This window comes from Dermacentor variabilis, chromosome 10 (assembly GCF_050947875.1).
Source record: "Dermacentor variabilis isolate Ectoservices chromosome 10, ASM5094787v1, whole genome shotgun sequence".
Taxonomy (NCBI): Eukaryota; Metazoa; Arthropoda; class Arachnida; order Ixodida; family Ixodidae; genus Dermacentor; species Dermacentor variabilis.
Window position 1 is genome coordinate 82,705,058 of NC_134577.1, and position 15,618 is coordinate 82,720,675.

A 15,618-nucleotide genomic window follows, 5' to 3' on the forward strand; every position below is an offset into this window, starting at 1 on the left:
TTCTCGTTGCGGAACGCATACCGCGGTAGCCCAGTGCTATCGCGTTGCGCTGCTTAGCACGAGGTCACGGGTCCAATCACAACCGCAGCGCGGCCTCATTCCAGTGGGGGCGGTATGCAAAAAACGCTCGTGCACCATGCTTTCAGTGCGCGGTGAAGTGCCCGAGGCTGCTGTGAATTAACCCGCAGTTTCCCATAGCGGTGTGCATCGTAACGAGATCTTTCTTTATTTTTTGTGCGTTTTTCTTTTTTGGTGCGTAAACCTCCGGAATTTCATTTTACGTCGCGCAACTACATTTACCACCGGCAGTTTTGGGTGCGTCTATTGAACTTAGTTTGGTATCTCGTTGCTGTTTAGTAGCCAATCATTATTTTTTTTTAGATTTTTAAGATCCCGTGGACGTATGAGTTAGTCTGTGGCCTTGTGAGTGTTACTGCATGCCTCCGCCCTGGAGGAAAAAGGAAAATATTAAATATCTGCTGCTCTTTCACACCCAGGGCGGGCACTGCGCTTAGTCGGAATAAAAGTTTATTATCTCTCTCTTTTACAAGATGCTAGTCACGTGCCGCGTTTTTCAGGCGGGGGAAGACAAGGAAGAAGAGCGACTAAGCATCGGCGTAGCGCGTGCCTCGTTCTCCGCGCGCGTTCAGGCATCACCAGAAGAAGAACAGGCTTTCGCAGGAACGGCTGCAGTTCATCGGTGCGGTAAGCATCTTGAGCTTGCAACAATGCTCCTCGATTCGCGTCTTTTTTTCAGCACGCCGTACAGTCACGGGGCGCTAGCTAAGCTAAGACCGATGATTAAAGTGTGTTTTGCTGAGGTGACATCTTACAGCGGGAAAAGGCGAAGGACGAGTCAGCCAAGATGGCGATCCGGTCACCTTTCTGCCCAAGTTTCCTGTCGCCTCTTTCGCGCTGCGAGACGCTCACAGTGATCTAATAATTAAAGACGTAATTGTAATAATAATTAACTTCTGTCATTTTACTAAGGGTAACAACGCAGCTGCTCGGGCTTCTGTGCTGCTGCTGTTATTGATCCGAGGTTATCTCTCGCGTCGCGATCGCGCCGGTCTGCGCAGTTTTCGGTTGCCGCCAAAGAAGCAACAGCACTGCCAAGCAGCCAAGCTACGCCAAACCAGGCACGTATGGGTCTACGAACCGCGTGCACCAAAAGTGATAACAGGGCAGCGCAAACAGGCACTGCAGTCGGGAAAAAAAAGTAATGGCCTGTGGCTAGCCTGGGAAACCGCATAAGTCGGAATAATTTTCACTGCGACAAGGACTCCTTTCCAGATATGAACATTGCATTCGTGGTGGGAGCAGCGCAGAAAAAAGAACAGTACGAGTGCGTGTTCGTTGTCTCATTTTAGTCCCTAACGCAGCTTCCTGACGATGCACGAAAACAAATGCGCCAATTTTGTTTTAGACGTTTAAATGTTGCACCAAATCTTATTAGGGTCAACTGGCTCACGTGCAGCCGCTGCAGTTATATGCCCAAACACGCGCGAAGGAACTCGCTCTTATTTCGCTGAAGGCGGTATGATCAGACCAGCCACCAGGCGCTTTGCTGATGTTTCCCGCCCAACGTAATCGTTAAACCGCAGCGATTTGCAGATGTTCCCCAATTTATTTCTTGCAGAGTGACGTAGTTCGCGGACAACACCAGGTAATTATATAATCACACCCGCGCGCGTCTTAGCTGGCAGCACGTCGGTGTGTATGAAGTGGCATCCGCACTGACGGGCATTTTCTTCCTGGTCCACGCCGTCGCAAAGTTCGACTCTTTCATCACAGCGAGCCTGCGCGTTGGTCCCGCAAGCCCGTCCATGTGCCAAGGGCAATATTCGGGGCTTCTAACTTCTGCCATCGCACAGCTCTTATAGGACCACAGATTTGCGGAGCGTATGCGTCGTAGCGAACGTCAAAAACAGGGTGGCACATAAACGAAATACCCAGCAATGGCGGATGGTCAGAGCAGACGACGAATCTGACGTCTGTTTGTAAACTACACATTAAGTGATTTCTTTCTCGAGATTTGATTCGCATTTACTCAGCGAGAAAGGGTTGTTATAGGGAAAAGAAATAAAGGACAAGTTCTCCATTTGGGTCCCGGAGCACCCACCGCAGCTTGTTTCTGCGAGCCAGTTTCGGTTTCGGTATTATACCTAAGTAGTAGATAAGTAATGACGTCATGATACGTCGGCTTGCTCTGCCACTTGCGGTTTGCGGTATACACGCGAGCGCAGGCAAATGAGACGCGCGTAGAACTATCGGGTTCACATTGTTATAACCAAGGTCGTCATACGTAGCATTTGTGCTATGCACAACGTTAGCACATGTGGACCTGTGTAATGACGTCGTGACAACGTCGATGACGTTGTGATCAATACGCTTCCAAACCTTATCACCTGCTAAGCGTCATCCTTTGACGTGTGGAAATACACGGTATTGAGAGCTGCTGCAAGTTCAATATCTGTCGCATCCTTTCCTATTTCGGGGCCAGAGATCTTCTCTCTTAATTGTTGCGGGCACTTGCTGCGTGTATTTAGCGCTTTGGGAGCAAGTCCTCACGTGAACCCAGTGTAGAGGTGCGCGAATATTTGGAACTTTGGAATAGCTAAAATATTGTTTCTCAAATATGGTTTTTATTGCCGAGCTCCTCGCTATGACGACGTATACGGCGAATAACAGCGCGAAATGGGCCAATATATTAACTTTTTACTTACCATGGGGAAAATAGATGCTTTCTGTAGGTTACGCCAGATATTTTTTTTTCTGATAGAACTACTGCACTATATATGTTGTGTAATAGATAAACAAAACGCAGAATGAGCGTACTTTTCGCGCATAACAGTCTTATTCACGAGATGTATTTCGTAAAACGGACATAAATTGCCAGAATCAAGATTTTGGGATAAAAGTGAGCAAAGTTTGTAATGGGACGCTTGTATTTACTAAGAAAAGAATGCAATAAAATTACGAGATATACAAAAAGTACTGTTGTCTAGTAGTCACTGCCTCTGGGCATTCGACCACAAAAATGTAAGTGCAAGCACTACAGTTTGGCGTGCCAGGCTGCGGCCGCCGACGTTCGGGGTTGACTTGCTTCGTTGTTGCCCTCAGAGTCGAAGTCCGACGAAAGGACAGCATCCTCCGACTCGCTGCTGCTCGATACATCGATAAAATCAGCCGCAGACGTAGCGGAATCGAGAGATCTCCGATATACCGAAGCGCCTGTGCCGATCTCGAAGACGGCCATTTTTGCTTTCTGCTTCGACAATCGCGAAACATCTGAGTGCGTTCAAAAATTGACGCCTGGCAGGGAAAAAGCGAACTGCTTGGAACACAAAAATATAGTACTCTTTCACGTGCGATAGCGCAGTGTGTCCGTGAGCGGCGCGGAAGGTCTCGAAAGCGGCGTTTCAAACCATCGATAGCGGGCTAACGATGTCCAATGGGCGCGGTACGGAAATAGTCAAGGGGACGCCCACTACACTCTCTGACTTCCAACTAAAGATAAATGTGCAGTGGCAGTTTTTATGTTTCAACTTTTTCTCGGCTATATATACCTTTCGCCATTGCGCAATAAAGTATATGTAGTCTTCAAACGTAGGCACGAATAAGTTCAACTTCAAAGTTTTTCAATGTTTTACAAAATTTCAAGTCCCCAACAGGGAGTGATCAAGTATGCAATTAGAGCAAACGTGCAATACATTTCAAACAATAAAACTTTCTTAGTGAATTAGCGGAGCTCGCTGCGTCCCTCAGGGATTAAGACTTTCCGGCTATACCAGTCATTGCATTCTCTGAGTCGGCGAGTGTGCGATTATTAAGCTGTTCATTCTTTCCTATTGCGCCATTTATTTTTGCTTTCAATAAAGAACGCTTCATACCTTGCCATGTGATGATGGAAACTTGTCCGCGTTTGGAATGTACTGTAAGGTGAGAAGATCGTTATACAGAAATAGCGAAAACGGCTGTTCATTATTTGTAAAGTGTTCGAAAGGTATTCGAAGATTATTCGATTCGATTCGCCCCTGGCACTATTCGATACGTATTGGATTCGGCATTAAAGATTACTACTCGCATGCATCCCTATAGTCCAGAGGGTGCTATATGGAGACACCCGCATGTAAAGTGCAGGGACTTGATGGTTCTATCAGCATTTCGTGAATTTAAGAGGAGTTCATGCATTAGTTGTTTGCCGCCGACAAAAAAAAAAGCAAATCCACGCAGAAACTCCTCTGGGAGTTGTCTAAGTATGCGTAAGCATCGTGCCACTTGTTCACCTCCACGCAGCCCGGTGTCATTATCAATGTTATGAAACTTTATCCGACCAGTATAACCGACCGCGCTGCGGCGACACGAAATAGCGCGATGTGAATCGATTACGCAAGCAAACTACTGCAGGTGGTGGCGCCGCGGGCGCTAATGACGCTGCAATAATTATGAGCCGTTATCGCTAGTTAGCGCATTATCTATCCGCGGCGAACCACTATGGACCGCGATCAGTCGTAGTCGGCCGCGCGGACCCAATCTTAAAAGCGATCTGCGATGGGGACTGAGTGCACCGAGTGCTGATAGCTTCGTGTGCGCTGTGTTCTCGCCGATTCGTTGGCGTTGAAACGAGAGGAGCCAGGAAGGTCGATTGGCTCGCGACCGCGGGCCCTATATTGAAAGCGATCGTCTTACGTGACTGACGGATGGTCGGGTTTCCTCGTTGGGTAGACATAGAAATGGTTACGCATTTAAAGAAGTCAGTTTCTCCCAAAAGGCATTGACTGCTTACGGAACGTCATGGCGACGCCGACGGCGGAAATGCGCATTGAGTCTCTAACTGCTATCGCGATAATAATGCAGACCGCACGCACTGTGCGAGACTGTCTTAAGCGAATGTGTGGGTGAACCGGCAAGACGAAACAGCGTGTTCCTGCAAAAGACGCGCAGTGCACTTTGGTTGACGAAGGCGATCCGCAGCATCTAAGCCTTCAGATTCAACACAGCTGTCGCGCCAAAGTACGTGGGCCTGAAAGACCAAGTTTGTGTCGAAAGGATTGAAGTACTCTTGCGATTGACGCTAAATGCTCTTGCAATCAATGAATCGGATGAGTAAAGAAATAATTTAGGTTTATAAAAAAATGTAATGGCGCGTTTGTAGGCGCCTATTTATTGCAGTGAGGATGTTTAGGCAGCGCTTGTTGCTTCACTGCGTAATTCCGCAGCGAACGGAGCCACGGCTAGCACATCTGTAGGGGCTTTGTGTATACGCCGACTCCATAATGCTTGTGTGCTATCCTGCGTCGAGAAATTTGGCAAGAAAACCGCCGCAACAATCAACAAGTTCGAGAGCGTTCGCTAAGAAAGCCTCGCTTTAAAAAAAAGCCGCTGTTCCACCGGAACGGCGAAGCACCGATTGCGATAGCAAGTTAGTGGATAGCTGTGCGAAGTAAGGATACTAGCTTTTTTGGCCGTATAAGCTTGTAAACATTCGCGTACTAACTAAATTAACAATGATAGAATATGTAGGCGTGACTCAACGAGGACGTAGAAATAGACACACAGAGACAGCGCTGTCTTTGTCTCCTTCTTTCCACGACCTTGTTCAGTCGCGCTTACACATTCTATCACGGATTCAAACCGACTAGCCCGTCAACGTGTTGTAACTAAATTAACCAGCATGGTGTCACGCGCGCACAGGTAAACATGAACACACATGGCTCGATGACAGCAGAAACTGTCTGTGAAAACGCTAGAGTGAGGAATCGCGGCAGCAGCCGCGAGTCAATTGACCTTCGTGCATTTGTCGCTTCACCGCGTACGAAACGTCGAATGAACAGTGCCTACGAAGCTACTGGCATAAAGTGCACTCTGCGAACATCGCAGATCGCTTTGAAGATGAGGTACACGCGGGTGCTCACTTCAGTCACGTCGCACACCGCTTTCAAGAGACACGAGTGCGGGCTACGCGTTCCTACGGCGTCCGCCAAAGCGTTTACTACGGCGGCCGCATTTGCGTGGCCAACGCCGTAGGAGACGCTGTGGTTGTCTCCACTATGTACGGAGCGGCGGGTGAGGAGGACATCGATGCACCGTAGCAGCCGCCGGAGAAGAACGTCCCTCCTGCCTCGCCTCAACACCCTGCAAGCGTCCTTCCATTCTTTAGATCACTATCATCATCAACACCCTGCCTCGCGCGCTACAGGAGAGGGCACGCATCCGCGCCGCGTTCCTCGCTCGCGCACGCGAGATTGAACCGCGTTCTCCTGCTCACCCTCACACGCTTTCACTCATGCGGAACCTCACGGCGACGGCGACGGCAGAAATGCGCCTGGAGTGTCCGTATAATTGCTATCGCAATAAAAAAAAGTTAGCACGAAAGTGATTGCCTCAGTGTAAAGACATGGCAGATTCACGAATTGACCTTGCAGATAAACTTGTATAGTCGTCGGAGCATGGATCAAACGCAACCGCCACCGGGCCTTCCACAGTCCATGTCACCGCCGCAACTCGATGAAAATCAACCACAGCCAGATGGACAACAGCCGCAACCAGGTGAAGAGGTCCAGGTGCAGCCGGGTGAACAGCCGCAGCAGCCGAGAGAGGAGCTCGTGCCGGACGGCCGCCACAGCTGGCAGGTGGCGGTCGCAGCGGCGTGGAACGTCTTCTGCTGCTCCCTGCTGCGTCGCGCCATGCCGGTGATGTTCCTCGCGGTGGGCGACGCGTTCGCCACCACCTCCAAAGGCGCGGTCGCCTGGATGAACGCCTTCATCTACAGCCTGGCATACACGCTGTGTGAGCGCTGATCCCTTAGTGTTGATCGATGCCGCACAATCATGTGGCGCCATCGGTTTAGTAGAAATCGACACGCTTTCCCGTCTCAGTGTCGTCCCTCCGGGCGTAACGATATTATCTATTAAACGTTGGGCCCGGGAGCGTCTATAGAAACGAGTGATCTGAATAACGTCGAAAATGCGTTTATACTTCTGTCCTCACTCTGAGTTCTTTACGCGCTGTTACTCGACGCTCATGAATAACCAACTTGCCGGAATTCTAGGTCATCTGAGATGAGACAAAGCGATATTTGGTTGCATCATTTCTTTCTTGCTGCTGCTATGAACAGGAAAGTAACAGAGCTGTACGTTGGTAATGTTGGTACCCGAACTTCGATAACATCTTTAGCGCCAGCGGACAAGGACAAAAGGGAAGCGCCCGCTGCGATTGCACCCTTCTTGCAAGAAATACTCCGTACTCCTTGCTCCCTAATGCGAAATTTGAGCACAGCACTCTCTGTTTTCATTTCGCGACATATTGGCTGGCGCGAACAATCTGTCTCATGCAGTACGTTGTAAAAGGAGCGACGTGTTGTGCGACTGCCTCGCTAACCGGGAGATCGCGAGAGGCAGCGCGTGGGCGACGCGTGGGCACGATTCACAGCAGCCGCCGCCAACAGACCTCCCAGACAACGCGCGCTTCTCTGACGCCATCTAGTAGCCATCGCCACCGCACTACACGTCTCACCCTTTCGCCATACCCTCCTCCTCCGCTTTTCGCCTCGTAGTTCCACGCCATCCTCCTATTCCGCTTTCCTCCTCGCGTCCTTCCTTCCCCGCTGCGCTCCGGTTTCGCTCTTTCATCTTTAGCTCTGTTCGTTCGCTCGGTTACCTTGGCGCCGACGTTCGCCGCAGGAACGGGTACCTAAGAGAGACGCTCTAAAACTTAAGAGTTCTGAACGCTGACGAAAAGCTCAAAAAGCACTGGCAAAAGCTCAAAAAAGTTGTAGCCTTCTTGAAGGAAAATTCTGACAAGTTTTTCTGCATTCTCTTTTGACATCCAGGACTTATATAACTCATTGCTTCATAATAAACTAGTAACTTGCGTGGAAGAGGGAATTGTGATTTCGGTGCAGTTGCCTTTCAGAATTGATGTGGGTTATCCGTCCAGGCCTTTCTAGCTTTGCTTCGCTTTTACCTTAAGTCGACATATGCAGAATGGAATGATCCTGTATTTGGTGTCTACATGGCTCATACTCGGTGCCTGTACTTAACCCGTCATAACAGAAGCTTGCCAGATGCATTGATTTATTTCAGCCATTTTAAGGTATTCAGATATGTCGATGAACATTTAGTTCTTTTTAATCTGGACGCAAATATTACAGTGGATAAATGATAAAATTTTTGCTGAAGCCCTCAATCCACTAACAGTGACGGTCGAATCGCCCGCCGAAGGAGCGCTGCTGTTTTTTGGGTATCCAGCTTGAGTTATCCGACCAACACATAGGTTGGATATGTAAGCTTACAGCTCATAAGCCCTTGTTACTGTACAACTCCACCTATTGAAAACTTGTAAATATGAGCATTGCTAATTTATGCCTTGGAAATTATTTTAAAAATTCGTGCCATCACAGTATTTACACAAGCTTGAAGAATCAATTGGAACGGTTGACTACAGCAGGGTTTCCGAAGTCGTTGCATGTTTCTGTAGCAGAGGGTTTGCTGGAGCAATCTCGGGTAGAAAATTGCACTCGGGACACGGCGAATGAACAGACGTAAAACAAACGAAAGGTAGCAGGTGTAGCCTATCTTCACAGGGCGGCACGCTGTCTTCAAAACAGTTCTAATCGCGTGTGAAAACAGTTATCATTTTTCAGCTCCAGAAAAACTTAGCAATGTGTGTACGTTGACAAACCCGTAGCAAAAATCTGCGGTTGGGTGTCCCAAGATACATAGAAATCCTATTGTGGATTGCGAAAAGTCAGTGGTGTACGAGTTGCCGCTCTCCTGCGGTATAAAGTGCATACGGGACACACAGGACGGCGTCTTAATAATCGCCCAAGAGATCATAGTTGAAATGCGGGAAAAAAAATTCACCAACGATTACGACACTCCCTGGTGCGAATTTTGAGCGCAGCTGTTTGGGTGTTTTGAATTCGCGATGTATCGTGACAAAGCATTTGATTCTGAAATACATTGTCCTCTCGGCAGTGGGCGCTGAGCCTTTGCTCGGGCAGCTCGTTTAGCAGCAGCAGAATCTACGAAGCATTTCCACCAGCTTCGTCGCTCGTTGTTGAGAAGGGAAGCGCTAACACGGGAACGCGTAGCTAGCGCGGAGTGGATTCTCTAGCGGCGCTGACGCAGGCAACGTAGCGCATGCGCAGTGGGTCCGAAACCCACGCCAGCGTTTCGTTTCCATATATGGTAACGGTGGACGCGCTCGCCGCTGTGGAGCACGTACGTCATGCGTGGCGCTCCACTTTCCTCCTCGCCGTGACCTCTCATCATACTCTCTTGCTTTTTCTTTCCTCCTCATGCTTCCGCTGCACCCCCCTCCTCCGCTTTGCTCCTCGCGCTTTCTTCGCTCTCGCCGCCTTCCTTCTCCCGCTGCCCTCCACGTTCGCTCTTACATCCTTCGTTGTGCTTTCGCGCGGTTACACCGAAGGACGCCGACGCTCAACGCAGACACGGCCGCCTGAGAGCTGCCCTCTAAAATTACCGCGACGTCCATCTGTCTGTTCAACGTCATGAATGCGGCTGCGCTCCTTTGTTTGGTGATTGCGTTGTTTTGTCCAGGCACAGAGATAAAGATGTGCGCGAAATTAGAGGGACATGCAGGCGACTAATCGGAGTGGCGAAAGCTGTGTAAGCACCGCGTCTACCGACCTCCTAGTTAAAGTGTCTTTTTGGAAAGCTCAGTTCGACGTATTGATCAAGTGTGGGGCTACTGTTAATGGTGTATAAGGTTATTTTTTTTCTGGGAATAAATATTCAAGATAGCGCATTGTGTTGTCAACGTCTCCCTTCTGTCCTGGTCCGCTGGCGCTAAAGATGTAATCCAAGTACCACAAGAACATTAGAATTGAAACGGTTGACCTGGACACTGCCACGTTTTTACGCAGTCACGGTATAGTTTAGGCACCCTACGAGAGCCGCCCTGTAAACTTAAAGGAGCCCGCTATGCCGCACGCATGCGTAGTCGTGGAAGCCAGTGTTCGCAATTCGTTAAGGCGGTAATGTTATAAAGGCACCAACGCTATGCTAAACCTCTCTCTACTAACACGTGGATGATACGAATATCAAACCGGCGTGTTTGAGGTATTTATTTTAATGCGAAAGCACTCTTCGCCTATGCCTAATTCTTGGCACTTTGGGGAAGACGGGAGCTGTCTCACCTCGCCCAATTAAAGAAAGATAAAGTAATGTGTGACCGATGTGGGAATGGAACCTCTGCCGTCGAGCACGATAGCCGAGTGACGTAACCAATAGCCGAGCGATCTAACCAATAGGCGGGTTTTGCTTCGGCGATGGCTACGAGATGGCGGCAGGGTAGCGCGCGTCGTCTGTGTGGAAACAAAGCGCTGGATGAGCGGAGGTCTGTCTGCAGCGGCTGCTGTTAATCGCGCCCACGCGTCACGATTAGCAGGCCGTCGCACCCACACTTCGCTCCGTTTGCCAACATATCGAGGAATCAAAACACGTATTTCGCATTAAACACTTATTTCGCATTAGGGAGTGCATCGTGATCTTCGGTGAATTTCTTTTCTACATACGCCCAGGAGTCAAGAGACGAAGGCATTACCGAGAAGAATGTTCAAATAAAATATCTGTAATACTCAGAAAAAGTGGGCAAAAACATGATAAACGGCAGCCTTGAAGGTGTTGGAATGGCGCGCTACACCTTAGCCACGATCAAACGCGGCGAGAGTTTTTGAATATAGATACGCGGCTACCATAAAAAAGAGATAAAGAAAAGAAAGATAAACCAAACAAACCAAACAAAGGAAAATAGAAACACAGAAAGGGAAATAAAGAACAAGAAATGAATGAATTAATAACGCTTTTGATAATTACCTAATAAAGTACTAATTAGCTCTCTAACCTTGGGGCGCATACTGTGATTGCGAAATTGAAGCAGAGCAGTGGCGAGGCAGTGCTTAGCCGAAATTCTAAGAATATGTAGCGCCACTTTCGAGCCATCTATCGGTTTCTAGCATCTCATCAAAAAATGCATTTAGGAATTCAGCGAACTTATCGAGGAAATTTTCCTCGTTGCTAATGTCTGCCTAGTCGCGTATAGCCTATCCACAAAAAAGCGGCGGGGGCACAGATGTCCTTTTTTTTAAAAGTGTGTCCCACTTCAGAAAAAAAAAAGAAGAATTGATATACTTGTGCGCTGTTTCCAGCAAAACGATTTGCTGAAGTTCGTCCTGTCCTTCCTCAGTTCGTGCTTTATTAAGCGTGCACTATTCCAACCAACGAGTAATGTTATAGCTTTGCCCGAATCAGGGTGAGTCACGTTAATTGTTTCCGGTTGGCGGCCGCCATGCCTATAGCTCACCTCTCACCCTCACACGTTCGCAGCGCCCGTTGTGACCGTTCAGTGCCGGACCATGCCGCTGAAGGTTCTGTCCATCGGAGGCGCCCTGTTGGTCGGCGTGGGCCAAATAGTGTGCTTCGCCCTCGGCAGCCTTGCCCTTCTGGTGCCGGTGATAGGACTCTGCTGCGGTACGTCTCGGCAGGCTTTGTCCATCGCGGCAACGGTTTTGCAGGATCGAGCGCGCTGAACGGATCTGGTTGCGAGCCGGTTTTGAAAGGAATACTTTGGGGATAGTACTGTGTGGGCATACAGTATTCTGCGAAACTCATCTGGCTAGAAGCCTCTCCGCAGATATGCGTGTAGCTAACGGCAAAATGTTTGTCGACTCCGGCAAAGGTAGTCGGAGAACTACGCTAAATCTGTCCTAATATCTCCTCTTAAGTCACAAATTGTCATACGCCTAGGGTCACGCTATATAATGGCCTTTAATTCAGGGGTAAACTGTTTACAATTAAGCGTTACGGTTGACATCTAAACTTGTCTGTATGGAGGTCTACGGCACGTTTAACATCCGTAGAAACAGCACAGTGGGTTAATTATGAGAGACGCCGTAGAGGAAGGCTCCGGGTTAAATTGACTTCCTAGGTTTTCTTCTTATCATGCCCCCCCCCCCCCTATTCACTGTACACGAAAGTTTTGGGAATGAGCCCACGGCCATTTGCACAGCAGTGCAACGCCTCTTAGCCATGCACGGAGCTACTATAGCACGGAGGGTCACAAATTGATTGTGTTAAATATACGGGGTGATTACTTAGGTTTTACGGAACTTCTTTTAAATGTCGCCTGTTGCAGATAGTTCTTTCCTTAAGCTGGATAATTCGAAAAGGCGGACATTACTAGCACGAGAAATTAATAATAATAATAATAATAATAATAATAATAATAATAATAATAATAATAATAATAATAATAATAATAATAATAATAATAATAATAATAATAATAATCTTTATTCCTCTCTTTCCACAAAATACAGAATGAGAGCGGACGTAAGGGTAAAAGCGGCATGCAGCGGCTTGAAAAAACCCCATTACGCCCCACATGACAGTATGCCGAGGAAACAGCTTCGTCATGACAAACGCAGCGAAATACTGGAAACATTGGAAGACACTGCGAAATTTGCGAACGTGCAAGGGCAACAATACAGTAGGGATCAGTAAGAAAATATACGTACAAAATTGAGAACAGCCTTAGTGCATTTGTTAACATTGTGGGATGTAAGAAACAATAGCGCGACATACAAAAAACAGAACGAAACACCATACATTTGTGCAGGAGCGGCAAAACACTAATTAACTTATTTTTCGATATTTATTCCAGTGAGATGTTATTCCGCTGAAGTGTGTTAAGGTAACAGGGAAGTTTATAGGCGCTTGATTGAAATCGGTACACAGTCCGACAAAACGATGTAGACCAAGCGGTGCAGCGGCTTACATTGTACATGGGCACATGGCTTTGAAGGTTGAATAGTGTCAACATACCTGCGTTGTTTGTTCTAATAGCATTCTTGTTCATAAGAATTAATCTGAAGGCATAAAGATTAGGCACTTCAATGATTCTCAACTCGGAATAATAGCTTTCTGTGTGGGCATACCATGGTATGTTAGCAATTAATCTTATCGCACGTTTCTGTGTAACAATAATCTTGGATAAATTATGCTTCGTACTTGTGCCCCAGACAGTGTGGCAATAGTTAAGTATTGTAACTATGAAAGCGTTGTAGATTAATAGTTTAATTCTTGTTGATAGCACATACCATTGACGACATAGCACTCCATTAACTTTGTTCATTTTTGACCGTATGTTATTAATTTGGGCATCCAAATTAAGTGATTCCGAGAAGGTTACTCCCAGACATTTGATACTACGCACGATTTCAATATAGTTGTCCCCAAACCTAAGCATAATATCTTTTAAAACTTTGTTTTTCGCTCGAAATACCAGGGCTTTAGTTTTGCTTGTGTTCACCTTTAGGTAATTTTCCTGCGACCACTGACACATGTATTGCAAAAACTCATTGCCTGTAGAGGATAAGTCATTTTCTCTACTACCCGTAATGAGCACCCTAAGGTCATCAGCGTAGGCAGTAAGGTTCACCGGTAGTTTAGCGTAAAATATATCATTTAAGTAAACTAAAAACAACAAATGGCCTAAGATGCTGCCGATGGGGGCGAAAGGCGAAAACACCCGTCTACTTAGGTTTAGCTGCACATTAAAGAACCCCAAGTGGTCGAAATTACCGGAGTCCTCTACTACAGCGTGCCTCATAATCAGTAGGTGGTTTTGGCTCGTAAAACCCCAGAATTTAATTTAATTTTTTTTAAGATGCTGCCTTGCGGCACGCCCGATTTTATGTATTGGCCATCAGACAAAGCATCATTGGGTGCTACAGTTTCGTTACGATGTTGAAGGTATGACCGTATCAAAGAATTAGGAATCCGTCTGGTACCATAGTGGTTTAGTTTATTCACTAACAAGTCATGATTGATTAAATCAAAGGCTTTGGAAAAGTCAACATAAATTCCGAGGACATGCAGCTTCTCTTCAAATGCATTTATGATGAGTTCCTTTTGCTTGAGCAGTGCCAACTCAGTGGATCTTTTTGGTCTGAACTCGAACTTATCACTCGACAAAACGGATGCTTATTTAAAAAATTAGTTATTCTCGCGTGAATAATTTTCTCTATGCCTTTAGAAATTACCGGTAGAATAGAAATTGGCCTATAATTTGACAATTCAGAGGTATTGCCTCCTTTGTGAATCACGATAACTTTTGCAATCTGCATCTGCTTAGGAAATACTCCTCTACTGAGAAGAAGGTTGAATATGTATGTTAAGATTGGGGCTAACAAATCAATTACACGCTTTAGAGGTTTTATTTGAAAACCGGTAATATCTAAAGCCCTATTGTTTTTAATGTTTCTGAATACAGAAATTATTTCATTTTCGGTTGTAGGGGACATAAACATCGACGTCGAGACTCGTGGTGCTTGAATTGACGTGTTTGTGGAATTAATAGGAGAGCATAGTGTATTTGTGATATTTACAAAGAAATCGTTAAAGGCATTCGAGAGATCCTGCCCTGTCAGCGCAGCACCATCGCGCATAATGCAGTTTGGACCACTGTTGTAGTGACGCCCAAGTAGTTTGCCTAGTTGATGCCATCGATGCTGAGGGTTCGTTCTAGAATTATCTGAGAACGAATAGCTGAAGTATTCGTACTTGGCTTCACGTAGTTCTTTGTTCAAGTTATTGCGATATTTCTTATATTGAGACAATTTTACGGGATCCTTGGATTTAATGAATTGTGCATATAGTTTCGCTCATTTTTCTATTTTTTTCAATAAGGCATTCGTAATCCATGGTTTCTTCGATTTTCGTTTGAGACAGCATATTAAAGGAAAGCAGTTTTGATATATGTGGTTTAACACAATCATTAGTGCATCGTACATAACATCTGCGTCAGGTAGCGGCAATATATGGGAGAAGTCGGCTGTACATATTTCATTACGAAAGGTGTCGAGGGATTTTGCATCAATGCAGCGATAATAAGACGCCGGTGATTTAGAAGCATGTTTAGAGTTGATATTAGCAATAAACGCAAATACTGGAAAATAATCACTTATGTCAGTTATCAAAGTTCCGGAAGTTAGAGTGCTTTTATCGTTGTCAGTGATAATTAAATACAAAGTAGTTGAAGTGGAACAAGTTACGCGCGTTGGTACAGTAATTACATTCACAAGAGCATAAGAATCAAATAAAGAAGCAAATTCTGTCTTCTCTGGTGACGCAGTTCGCATATCAATATTCATATCACCGGAAAGGTATAGCACGTGCTCATCTATAGACACATAATCAAAAGGGGCTTCTAACGACGAAAAAAATTTTTCAAGTTTTCCGTCTGGAGGGCGGTAGACAACACAAAAGATATTTTTGTTACTCTGAACGGTTAACACTTCACAGTCCGGAGTGCAGGACGTAAATTTCTCAAGTATTGTTGCAGGAAGCGAAATTACAATTTGCAGGGATACACCACCACCTCTTCGAGTTTGCCTGTTATTAGCAAAATGAGTATAATTGTCTAGCACAAATTATGTTGAATCACCCTGAAAGCAGGTTTCAGTAAACATTATTGCATAGAAAGAAAATGTAAGGGAAGTAAACAGGCCATGTATTTCATCAGCCTTGTTGTACACAGAACGACAGTTCATATGAAAAACAGCAATGCTATTTTCGCAGTAAACGCTAT

At 46.3% G+C, this 15,618-nt stretch overlaps 1 protein-coding gene across 3 annotated transcripts in view; it reads left to right on the plus strand.

Annotated features, from left to right (window-relative positions):
- The first annotated feature begins 596 nt into the window (after positions 1-596).
- LOC142560736 (uncharacterized) overlaps positions 597-15,618 on the plus strand; it is a 36,857-nt gene continuing 21,835 nt past the window's right edge. For all 3 annotated transcript variants that reach the window (XM_075673030.1, XM_075673031.1, XM_075673032.1), the window contains exons 1-3: positions 597-705; positions 6,429-6,792; positions 11,355-11,498. In XM_075673030.1, the coding sequence (XP_075529145.1) occupies positions 6,453-6,792; positions 11,355-11,498 (484 nt within the window). In that variant the 5' untranslated portion in view covers positions 597-705; positions 6,429-6,452. The remainder of the gene's footprint in view (positions 706-6,428; positions 6,793-11,354; positions 11,499-15,618) is intronic.